At 35.5% G+C, this 12,664-nt stretch overlaps 1 protein-coding gene across 1 annotated transcript in view; it reads left to right on the plus strand.

The window, feature by feature from the left end:
* Window positions 1-12,664, plus strand: part of GRIK2 (glutamate ionotropic receptor kainate type subunit 2) — a gene marked incomplete at both ends in the record, with an annotated part of 532,047 nt that overhangs the window by 399,651 nt on the left and 119,732 nt on the right. Inside the window, one exon of the mRNA XM_083352959.1 lies at window positions 2,819-3,036. Within this exon, the coding sequence (XP_083209085.1) occupies window positions 2,819-3,036 (218 nt within the window). The remainder of the gene's footprint in view (window positions 1-2,818; window positions 3,037-12,664) is intronic.

Raw genomic sequence — 12,664 nt, forward strand, 5'->3', positions numbered from 1 at the left:
TTCAGCCTCTATATTGGTATCCCCTTAAATCGTAACACCTCCAAAATATACTGTTGAATTATCTTCAGTGAATTAGGTGTGAAACACAGATAAAATAATAATCACAAACATTGTACTTGATGATGTTTAATCAAATTTAAATTTTGTTCTATGTCCACGTGCTTCTCTGTTTGAAAGTGATGCCACCACATGACATTTAAAGCAATATATAGCCTTCTGACTATAAAATGTCCCCCTCCAATACATTGTTACTGAAGAATAGTCAACACTTAACTAAATAAATAATTTAGATTAAATTAAATCTATAATAAAATAATCACAATTTAACTAAAATTCAGGCATACTTCTCTTTTAAAATGACTCCATTTAAATCAGTGGATTTTAATTTGCTTATGATGTGTTCTAAAAAAGGATAAATTGAATTCGGCTAATTATGCATTGCAGCAGAAATGGTTAATGTGAACCCTGTTCTGCAACATGTCTTACCCACTGTTTGTTTTCACGTGGAAAACACAAATCTCCCAACGGAAGAGAAATCTTTTTACTAAGTCATTTTTGTTTAAATTGATGGAAATGCTTACAGAAATCAATCTTCATAGAAAGAAACCATCCTATGCTTAACAACTCCTGACTCACACGAAGAGTCTACTTGTAACTATCTTGTTCCTAACACACTGACCAAGGAAACAAATGCTGGAGGCTACATGATAGAGGAAACTCATACATTCCTTGCCTGGTTCCCTTACTCCCAGGAAACTGTGGGATATAGTGCTGGACATGACGTTACCTTGGGTACATGACAGTCAGCCCCTAACCAGGCTCTGTTTTACAGGCTTTGGTGGCACCCTCTTTGTCTCCTTGGTAAGATATGAACTTGTGGTAATTGGGGCAACAATGGCAAACATATCTATGTTCTTTTCTTCGGAATCTTGTTTGACTTTTCTAAGTGTCTGTTTTAAAGAAAACAATATAAGCTCTTGGGCTTATTTGGCACTATTAGTGTTTTATTGTTTAAGTGTCTGACTGACAGGGCATGGGAGCAACCACATCTGAAAGGTACTTTTTTTACTTTTTTTCCCTGCAGAATTCTAGGCAAAGTCTGGTGCTGGAGTTGGCTGTCATGTCCAAGGCTGTCAGCCTTTCCTTTCCTTTCCTTTCCTTTCCTTTCCTTTCCTTTCCTTTCCTTTCCTTTCCTTTCCTTTCCTTTCCTTTCCTTTCCTTTCCTTTCCTTTCCTTTCCTTCTTTCCTTTTCCATTTCCTTTTCCTTTTCCTTTTCCTTTTCCTTTGTTCATTTTCTTTAAAATCACAAGGGTATGATGAACTGCAGGGTCAGATGGGCTGTTTTGGATCAAATAGTTTGTTTAGGGTACCCACTCTAACTTTCAAAAACAAACATTATTTTTTTCTACCCTACTCTTACTTGATGTTGAGTTCCACTACTTTGTTGGAGTTCCTTGACTGAGTCAATATGAATGTTGTAATTGATCAGGAATAAAATAGTCCATCTTGCCCGCATTCCATTTTACCCAGTAGAAAATAAAACCAATCCCTGGCTAATTAATTTAAACTTCTAAGACTTTACTCACAATGACCATTTGTTGCATCTACACTTTGCAAAATTCTTTTGCCCATTATGGGAATATGGATATACAGTATATTATGGGAATACACACACACACACACACACACACACACACACACACACACACACACATAGTTAGTCCAAGTTACTCCATTTTCCATCTTAAGAATTTCATGCATGTCAATTGCATTATATTTTTTTCGCAAATTAAAGGAATGTAAAGGCTACTGATTTCAGCCTTTTGTATTATTATTAAATTATAGTTTAGAATAATGATGATATTACCAAAATCCCTCTATTTTTATGGTCATGAGCAGGCAACTCCAGCAATTTACATATAATTTGACTTGTTTTAAAATAAGCACAATAGTAGTATTTTCAATGCTTTTGAAGTAAGTGAGATATGTAGCTCTTCCACCTCTATTTGCTTTGAAGTGTGGAGCTAAGTATAGAGATGGGAGATGTTTTATTTTATCATTGACTTCTGACATCTAGCTTCATTATGATATTTTTATATGATTGCATGATATATTTAGATTTCTTATATGCTTCTTTGTATAAGAGTTTTCTTGATAATCCCCCCCTTTGATTCTATTATTTCTTAGAGTTTGAGATAGCATTTTATTTGTTATGGTAGTCAAACATTTTATGAGCAAATTATTTGGAAGCTCATAAATGCTTTGAAATGCTTCTGCAAATTTTAACTGACGGGATCAAGATTATTATTTGTTTCTAAGCTAAATAGAAACTTTCTCTTGTATGGCTCGTATCAATGATTTCTTTTCATTGCTGCTATATTTGTCATTTCCAATAAGCTAGATTATGATAGCCAAATATTCATTCGGGTCTCCCATTGCTATAACTTGGGTTCCACAATCTTGCAATTAATTTCAAAAAATATTTTGATGTTTGTGTGTGTGTGTGTGTGTGTGTGTGTGTGTGTGTGTGAGAGAGAGAGAGAGAGAGAGAGAGAGAGAGAGAGAGAGAGAGAGAGAATAGAGAATATGTACATACATATATACCTATATCCATGTATGTGTGGGTGTGGGCCTCATATGTTTGTGTGTGTGTGTGTGTGTGTGTGTATGTGTGTGTGTGTGTGTATAGCTGTAGCTTTATTTCATTCTTATTGGCTTAGTGATTCCATCTTTCCCTTGATAATGAAAGCCCTGAATTCTAACAATGAGATCTATTGTTAATACTCTGGATTCATCCTTTTCCCCTGATTTTCATTAGGTTCCGAGCTAATGCCCAAAGCCCTCTCCACCAGGATAGTGGGAGGCATTTGGTGGTTTTTCACACTTATCATCATTTCCTCGTACACTGCTAATCTAGCCGCCTTTCTGACAGTGGAACGCATGGAATCCCCCATTGATTCAGCAGATGACTTAGCAAAGCAAACAAAAATAGAATATGGAACCGTTGAAGATGGAGCAACCATGACCTTTTTTAAGGTAGGACTTTTAAAATTAATTAATGTGGGGGACCCCATGTTTACTTACTTCTACTCTTCAGAGAAGCCCTTTCTTCATCTAGATTATTTTTAAATCTGTTTTGGCATGTTTGAAAATGTAATATATATTTGTGCATAAATAGCCATTGGACATTTGCCATTGGAAGCCTGACTCTGCTCAAAGGGGGGGGGGTGTTTCAGTGCTTTGGTTTTCATATGCCTACTGCATATTTACAGTCATATGTAATACAGCTATTTCCAGGCATATTTAATATGTCTACCAGATATGGGATATAATGAGAAAGAACAAAGTTCGCTGAGGCAATATGAAGTTGCTTGTGATGTGAATTCAAATTCTGCTAGTAACATCTCACTTTGGTTGCAACGTCAGATGTTGCCTATCTCTGGAACCCAAAAACCTAGATGTGACCTCTGTTTTATCCCTATTTGATTGAAATAATTTATTTTTGAACTGATTTTTCTTGTTACATATTTATCCTGACTTTTCCAACAAGGCATACTTCTGCTGGATTCTCTTTGTTTAATTCAGTGTTTTATTCTAACATACATTTACTGATCAGTCAACATGTTCTATTTTATTTCTTAGAAACCAGAAAGACATCAGCTGGTCATATTTCAGATTCAGAACTCTAGTAGAGGAATCTTGGTTTGACATTTGACCATTATGTTTCTGGTGTACAAAGGCAGAACCAAAGTGATATCCCTTGTTGTGTTATACTTGACATAAATTACTAAATAATGCAATATTGGAATCACCTTATTGGTAAACTCTGTCTAGGTATATTCAATTTCATTAAATCTTGAAAAAGTTGCTAATTAATATGCAGCATTCGGCCTCATATGTCAAAATTTGTGCGAGCCTGAATTAAAATTCATAGAATTGAACTGGAGTGGTAAATAATACCCCTGCCCATTAAAAACAAAAGTTTTTAAAAGCATGTGGGTTAGATAGCATTACCACCAGATGGATTCGTAGCTGGCTGACAGGCTGTACTCAGCGTGTGGTCCTCAATGGAACCGCATCTACATGGAAGGAAGTGTGTAGTGGGGTGCCCCAGGGCTCTGTTCTGGGCCCACTGGTCTTCAATATCTTCATTAATGATTTAGATGAGGGGATAGATGGGGAACTCATCAAATTTGCAGACGACACCAAGCTGGCAGGAATAGCCAATACTCCAGAAGATAGGCTTAAGATACAGAAGGATCTGGACAGACCCGAACATTGGGCACTATCTAACAAAATGAAATTCAATGGTGAAAAATGTAAGGTTCTACACTTAGGCAGGAAAAATCAAATGCATAGGTATAGTATAGGTGGTACCTTGCTCAATAGTAGTAACTGTGAGAGGGATCTCGGAGTCTTAGTAGACAATCACTTCAATATGAGCCAGCAGCGTGCTGCAGCTGCCAAAAAAGCCAACACAGTGCTAGGCTGCATTAACAGAGGGATAGAATCAAGATCAAGTGAAGTACTAATACCACTTTACAATGCCTTGGTAAGGCCACATCTGGAATACTGCATCCAGTTTTGGTCACCACGATGTAAAAAAGATGTCGAGACTCTAGAAAGGGTACAGAGAAGAGCAACAAAGATGATTAGGGTGCTGGAGGCTAAAACATATAGGGAACGGTTGCTGGAATTGGGTATGTGTAGTTTAATGAAGAGAAGGGTGAGGGGTGACATGATAGCAGTGTTCCAATATCTCAGGGGCTGCCACAAAGAAGAGGGAGTCAAGCTATTCTCCAAAGCACCTGAAAGCAGGACAAGAAGCAATGGATGGAAACTAGTCAAGGAGAGAAGCAACCTAGAACTAAAGAGAAACTTCCTGAGAGTTAGAACAATTAACCAGTGGAACAACCTGCCTCTAGAAGTGGTGAATGCTCCAACACTGGAGGTTTTTAAGAAGAGACTGGATAGCCATTTGCCTGAAATGGTAAAAGGTTTCCTGCCTGAGCAGGCGGTTGGACTAGATGACCTCCAAGGTCCCTTCCAACTTTATTATTATTATTATTATTATTATTATTATTATTATTATTATTATTATTATTATTATTAATAATAATAATAATAATAATAATAATAATAATAATAATAATAATAATAATAATAATAATAATAACGCTTGCTTTTGTCAGCATGAATGCATTTATTAGGGTCTGATCCATCTGACTTTTGTAATGTATTTAGCATTTTTAGAATCTTTCTTATGAATTCAATAGTCCAGAAATACTGATATACATACACATTCTCAATAGTCTCATAGAAGCAACTAGTTCCAGAAGCATGAGATTGGAAGTTTCCATCATTCTCAGTTTCTTCACTTACTGTTCCTCTGAAGTTGTGTTGTGAATGGAAGCTAACTTCAAAGATAAGAGCGAGGTTGCTCCTAGCTATGTATGAATGTTTATGAGAAGTAACTGTAAGAGGACAAGCTGCTATTATATCCTAAAACTTCTTTATAGCCATTCATTTGAACAAACAGTTGTTATTTCAGTTTCATTTATTTTCCTGCTTGCGAGCTACAATGGTGTTGGCATCATCCTTTTATTTCTGCTCTATACACTTTGTGTAGAGGAAGGAAAATCATCTAGTTGCACTGAAGGTGGATAAGCTGCTGTTATTTTAAAATGTGTGTGTGTGTGTGGGGGGTTCATTCACTTCTCAGGGCAAACAGTTAATATTTTCAAATGGATTTAAACACTTTGCCTCAGGGGAATTGGGAACAGCTGACGTTGGTAGCAGCATGGGGGGAATAACATAAGGCAGCTTATATGAAACATTTAAGAAAACAATTGATAGACTTATGCTACTGTTAATTGCATATATCTTTTTGTACTTATGACCTATTGTTATCCTGATATTTGTGAACACAGGTGATAAATCTTCAAAATTATTATTCCGATGACCTAATAGTTTGACTGAATTTTGACTGACTTTCTGAATAATTTAGCTATTTCTGCTGATATGACAAGAGCTAAATAAACATAAACGAAGCTCTGGTAGAAATTCAATTTACTCAGGAAATTAAAACTAATTAATATTTCACTGCCTAAAAGAAGTAGAAATGCTTTAACTTGTGGGTTGTTTTGCTGAGGATGTAAACAGCACCTTAATGAAAATTTTATGAGGAAAAAAATAATCTTATTTAGTAGGAACTAAACAATTATAGCTGCTGTAATGGTTAGGGCAGTGATGGTGAACCTTTCCGAGACCGAGTGCCCAAACTGCAACCCAAAACCCACTTATGTATCGATGGGTGTCGGGTAGGCATGGGCCAATGGGTGGGTCTAGCCCATTGTGTGGGTGTGACCATTGGATGGGTATGGCCAATTGTGTGGGCGTGGCCCATTGGGTGGGCATGGCTGCAGTGGTAATGGCAGACTGGGTGGGACTAAAAAGTTCAATCAATAAATTCCAACTTTGCAAGATTTTTTTTCCCATGAAAAGTTGAAATTGATTGATTGATTCAACCTTTTTTTGGCACACGTTGGCGGAGGCCTAAAGCAAAAAGGAGGCCTAAAACCCAGCTGAAGGTCTAGGACTGGGGCAATGGTGTGCGTGCCCACAGAGAGGGCTCTGCGTGCCACCTGTGGCACGTGTGCCGTAGGTTCGCCACCACAGGGTTAGGGCATTGAAGCTGTCAGAACATGAATAGGGGAATGTTTGAAGAGCTCTTTTTTTGTCTTTAAAGAGACCATATGATTAACCTTTCAGCGAGTATACTCTATATGACACAGATAATTGATTCTCCTTTACCAAAGAAGAGTAGAGGGCTTTAATTTACTGTCATATTTATTTTGATCTTGTGAAGAATGTCAACCATCTATTCTATATGATAGTATGTCTACGAGGGAAAGCAATATTTCGGAGTCCAATTTATTTATTTATTTAGTTATTAATAGGATTTATATCCCACCCTATCTCCCGAGGGACTCAGGGCGGCTAACAACATCAAAACTTAAAGGTCTCTGTACAGTAAATTAAAAAATAAAATTTGAAATAAATTAAAATAAATTAAAGAATAAAGTTAGAATTGTAAATATAATTAAAATCCCTGTCAGTCTAGGTCAGCCAGGTGGAAAAGGAGTGTTTTGAGGCCACGGCAAAAGGACTGGAGATCTTGGGCCATCCGAAGCTCAGGGGTGAGCTGGTTCCACAGGGCTGGCGCTCCCACAGAGAAGGCTCTTCCCCTGGGGGTCGCTAGCCGACATTGTCTAGCCAGCGGTACCCTGAGGAGGCCTTCTCTGTGTGAGTGTACTGGGCGATGGGAATTCATTCCCGGCAGCAGATGGTCCTGCAAGTATCCCGGGCCTAAGCCATGTAGGGCTTTAAAGGTAAGAACCAGCACCTTAAATCTCACCCGGAGGGCAACCGGTAGCCAATGCAGCTCACGCAGGAGGGGTGTAATATGGGAGTATCGGGGTGCTCCCATCACTACCCAATTGTCAGTACCAGTCTCTTAAATAGCAGGGTCCTTTTCTTTTTCTTATCTGATGCTATTTGTTGCTTCTTTTCTGTTCCCTGAATGTTACATATTCTTCTTTACAAGGTTTTATATATACATATTAAAAGTTGAACTCAGTAGTACCTACTACCACATAAGAAAATAAATATGGTGACAGATTGCCGTTGAACAGTATTTTATACCCAAAGATGGAAACTTGGAGGATACAGTTTTAATAGAATTAATTTATTTAATAGTAAAGCTAGAATTAATTTTATTCGAGAATTAGAATAAAAGTGTAGTCGGTTAATTTCTTGTGTAGTGCAGTAAAACATAGATTTAATGTGTGGCTCAAATTATTCCATTCAATGGAGTGAAAAGTAGATACATGCCAAAATTACTCTCCTTAGAAAATAGGGACTGCTAGCTTTCAAGCCTATTTTCCTCCCATTAGATGCAGGTGCAAAATTATAATGCAAGTTATATGTTAAAAATTATGAAACAAAATGTCTCTGAATATGATCATTCTGGAATTTGTAATTGATGTCAGGATTGACTTGTCTTTTTGTACAAAAAATTACTGTCCTTAGAAAATAGAGGCTGCTAGCTTTCAAGCCTATTTCCCCCCATTAGATGCAGGTGCAAAATTATAATGCAAGTTATATGTTAAAAATTATGAAACAAAATGTCTCTGAATATGATCATCCTGGAATTTGTAATTAATGCCAGGAGTGACTTAGTCTTTCCATACAAAAAAGTAACATTTTTTTTCTTTTCCCCATGCATTACTTTTCCTAATTTTATTTATGTAGCACAATTAAGTAATGTCATAGCTCCCTGGGTTATTGCATTAATATTTGTAATCCAATCATGAGGAATATTTGGTCCTGAAAATGAAAGTTCACTCCTTATTGACAAAGCATAAGAAAGATAGTGGTATAGTGGTTATGAGTATCTCCCATTAAAGAAAGATAAAATAGTAAAAATTAAGCAAAACAGCTGACTGGGGAATTCTGGGAGCTGAAGTTCACATGTCTGAAAGTTGCAAAGGCTGAGAAAGACTATTCTAAAGTATCATTTGTACATAGGACAGGGTGGCCAGAGGGTTTATTGATTCAGAGCTTAAGTTTTGTCAAACGTTACTAGACTTTGACACCATTAATAACATGATCCCCTGAAAAGATGTGTTTTTTACAGTTCCCGAACATTTCTGAGCATTAGATAAGGGTTTCTACTTTTCAAAGTGATGTTATAAAGGATTTCTTAAATCTTGCCTATTTTTAATTAGTGCTCATAATATCAGTATATCTAATGTACTGTAATGCATTATGTGAAAAATATAAATAAATTATAAAATAGTAGTTTCTCACTTTTCATCCTGCTTATGTTGGTCAAAATCTGTATGAAACATTTTTGCAGTGACAACAAACTTGGCAAGTGACAAAAGTCTTTTCATCTGCCAAAATGTTGATAACCAAGTGCAATAAAATGAAAAAAAAAATTCCTTGCTAGATAAAATGAGGCACCTTTTTTCTAGAATCAGCATAAATCTTACATAAACGTAGAAGATAGAAAATATCTTCAGTAGCTCGGCTTCCACAAATATATTACCTGGCGTTACATTGAGACCATTGTAGACTTAATTCAGTAAATGTCCTCTGCAACATGGGAAAAGTGTTTCTCAAAAGTAAGGCGGTCTTTTATGAATTTGGTTAAGCAATATTAATCACCTGAATGGGAACTAATCAAAGTACCTACCCTATAGTGAAGCTATTGTTCTCCATAATTTGGAAAGTATACTTTTATCGATGTAGCCTACAGCTTTGTATAACTTTGATGTATCACTCCAATTATCTCCCATTCCATACCTGAATATAAGAGGTTCTCAGCTTACAACCATTTCTTTAGTGACCATTTGAAATTATAATAGCATTGAAAAAAGTGACTTATTACCAGTCCTCACATTATGACTGTTGCAACATTCACACAGTAGCATGGTCAGAATTCAGATGCCTGGCAACTGGCATGTATTGATGATGGTTGCACCATCCTGGGGTTATGTGAAACCTCACAGCTGGTTTCTGACAAGTAAAATCAATGAGGAAAGCTGGATCAAAGCTTAAAAACCACATGATTCACAGAACTGCAATAATTTGTGTAATATCTGTGGCAAAAAATATTGTAAAACGAGGCACACTTTATTTAACTGGTTTGTTTAGCGATGGAAATTCTTCCCCTAATTATGGTCATAAGTCAAGACTATCTGTATTTGTTTTTTCTGAAATGAATAGTTTACTCTTGTCCATTTTAAGTGTTATTCTAATTTTTAGTCTACTTTAACAAATTTGCCTTCTAGGGCATTATCTATTCATTTGTGTAATCTACATATTTTATAAATATTCAATTTATGCAACTGTTGTAGGTTAGGAACATCTTCAAGACTATTATTTATTCATTTATACATTAACAAAGTGTTGGAGTGGAATTCAGTTGTTTCATATACTGTATTTGCTTAATTGTGTTATTTATCTAATGGATAATACATATTATGTTCTCAAAAAGTCCTTTTAATTATTGTTTAAGAAATTTTGTTTCATTCCTTAATTGATGTAGCATAATCATTATCAGCTTTCTTTTTCATTTTAAAAAAAAATACTTGAATCTACAGTACAGTTATGTAGCTATTAATCTCCAGGGTCAGAAACTTTTTCAGATTCTTCTTCCAGTTTGCATCTAAGATATTAAAATATTATGCTCACTGGTTTTCTAAATGTTTGTAGTATATTTTATTATGTCTGGCTTTATGGCTATTATAAGGTTATTTGTTTTGAGCCCCATAAGTAAAAAGGTATACAACAAGTTACTAAATTGCATAGGAAAGTATGAGTAGCATGGGTTATTATTATACACAAAGTGTGAAATCACTTTGCCAATTTACATTTTTCTTCTTTGATAATTTATTTAACCTGAAGAAAACCTCTTCCTCTCTTTCTGCATATCTCTATGGGAATGTAATGCATAGTGAATAGTCATCACTTTTCTTGTGGTTTTTTTTTAAATCAAACTGTCCATTTCAGATTGTGTCTAGTTAATAATTCCAGGAAGGTATTGTATCACAGATATGGCTTAGACATTGATGGTTTTTATGGTCTTTCCACTGTTCAATTTTGCCTTTAGCAATTTTATAACCATTTGGATGTATTCTTTACTAATCACATTTTCAATTTGTCCATATTTGATGTTATCCAACTCTAAACTGCATAGATACTTGTAGGTGTCATCCTGATGGCTCCTGATTGCTTGGCCACTTGGCATTTCAATTCCATTATGGTTCATGACTTTATCCTGCTTTATTGCTATTGTAGCACATTTCTTTAGGCCACGTTTCACTGCTTATAAAAATTCTTCCGGTGTTTGTTGATGAGTAGATTTTATTTCTGATTTTCTATAAAGCTTCAGGTCATCTATGTAATTTTGACTGTTTGTTAGTTTTTTTCTTTAAAATTGCTGATAGTGGATAATAGGATTGACAAATAATCAGGGTGATAATGAAGTTATTTTTCTTATTATTATGTTTTATCACATAGTCAGCCAGATACTTCAACTAGATTTGGCATTCTTTTCCTACTTATTAAGACCTACTTATTAAGTGTTGTTATTTAATGTTGTATTATCACATCTGTTCCAAATAAAACTGCCTTTTGCAATTAACTAATATGATTTTGTCAAGGCTGATGGTGTTCAATAGGCGCCTACCCCTATTGACACAATTTTTGCTTTCTTTCGCCATAGTCATTGTATTTCTATTTGTGATCTTTGTATTTTGTGATTTGTCTCCAGATCTACTCTGTTGTCTCCAGGTACTATAGTCTCCAATACTTTTTGTCTTTCTTATCAATTTTGGATAAGGTTGGATTGTTAAATCTGCAGTGTTATGCAGCAGGTGCTTGTCTATTTGAATTTGTAAGTCCCAGAGCATTTTCACTTCTTCATTTTCTATTACTTTTTTATTATTATTATTTTGTAGTCCCACCAGTTCTTGCTTGTAGGCAAATGGCATTTCTTACAGATATGCTAATGCAGCATTGTTGGTACTTTTTATGCCATTCTGGTAGGTCTTCTTGCAGCAGCTAAAAAGGTTAGCTTCTTTGCAGAAGCGGCATTTGCTATCTGTTGCTGTCTTCTCAATTCTGGCTTTGTACACATTTCTTCTTAAGGTGTGGTCTTGTGTAGCCAGAATTATCCCCTTTGTTTCTTTCTTCAATTTTCTTGCTCTTAGACATTGCCAGGTCTGCGTTGTATCTGTATCTTTGTTGCCTGCTACGTTTTTGTGTACTGATCATGTAATATTCTGCCTTTCCATGTCTCTTTTTTGTACTTTATTTGGCCTTTCTTGTAGGCCAATTTGGGTTGTCCAATACTTGGTAAGCCTTCATAGTATAAAGAGGAAAGGATATGGATGGCTGTCGATATGACCAGGGGCAAAAGAAAAATTGGATGCTGCAAAGGTACAGATAGCATTTGTAAATGGAATGTCATAATAATCACCCAGAATCACAAACAGGTGAAATTGATGATATCAGATTGGGAATATCAAGACTGAACATTGATATTCCAGAAACTAGTGGACTGAAATGGGCCACTTCACATCACGTGCATCAGATTTTCTACACTAGGAAAAAACATAGTCAAAATGGCATATCCATAATAATTAATAAAAGGATGTCAAAGTCTTTGCTCATAAGCAACCTCAGACATTTCAGAATAATCACAATTTTAGTCTGAACCAAGCCAGTCAATATTCAATGGCCTAGGTTTGCAGATATTGAAGAATCAGAAACTAATAAGGCAACTGTGTTGTCACTGGGGTGGGATTTTTTATTATTTTATTTTTATTATTATTTTTATTTATTTTATATTGTGCCTTTATATCCTGTAAGCTGCCTTTTGTTGCCATGTATGAATAGGTGGCATTATAAATTTTCTAAACAAACAAATAAACAAACTTGCAAATACACCCATGCCATGTTTAAAAAAATATCTCATTTCAACAATTTAAGGTATGACTATGTCAGACAATAGAAAAAAAAATGAATTGGCTACATAGTCTGTGAGCAAAAAATGGAAAAACTCCATTCAAAATGCCATTAAGACTAAGTGCTT

The sequence above is a fragment of the Vipera ursinii genome (genome assembly GCF_947247035.1).
Source record: "Vipera ursinii genome assembly, chromosome: 1".
In the NCBI taxonomy this organism is placed as follows: Eukaryota; Metazoa; Chordata; class Lepidosauria; order Squamata; family Viperidae; genus Vipera; species Vipera ursinii.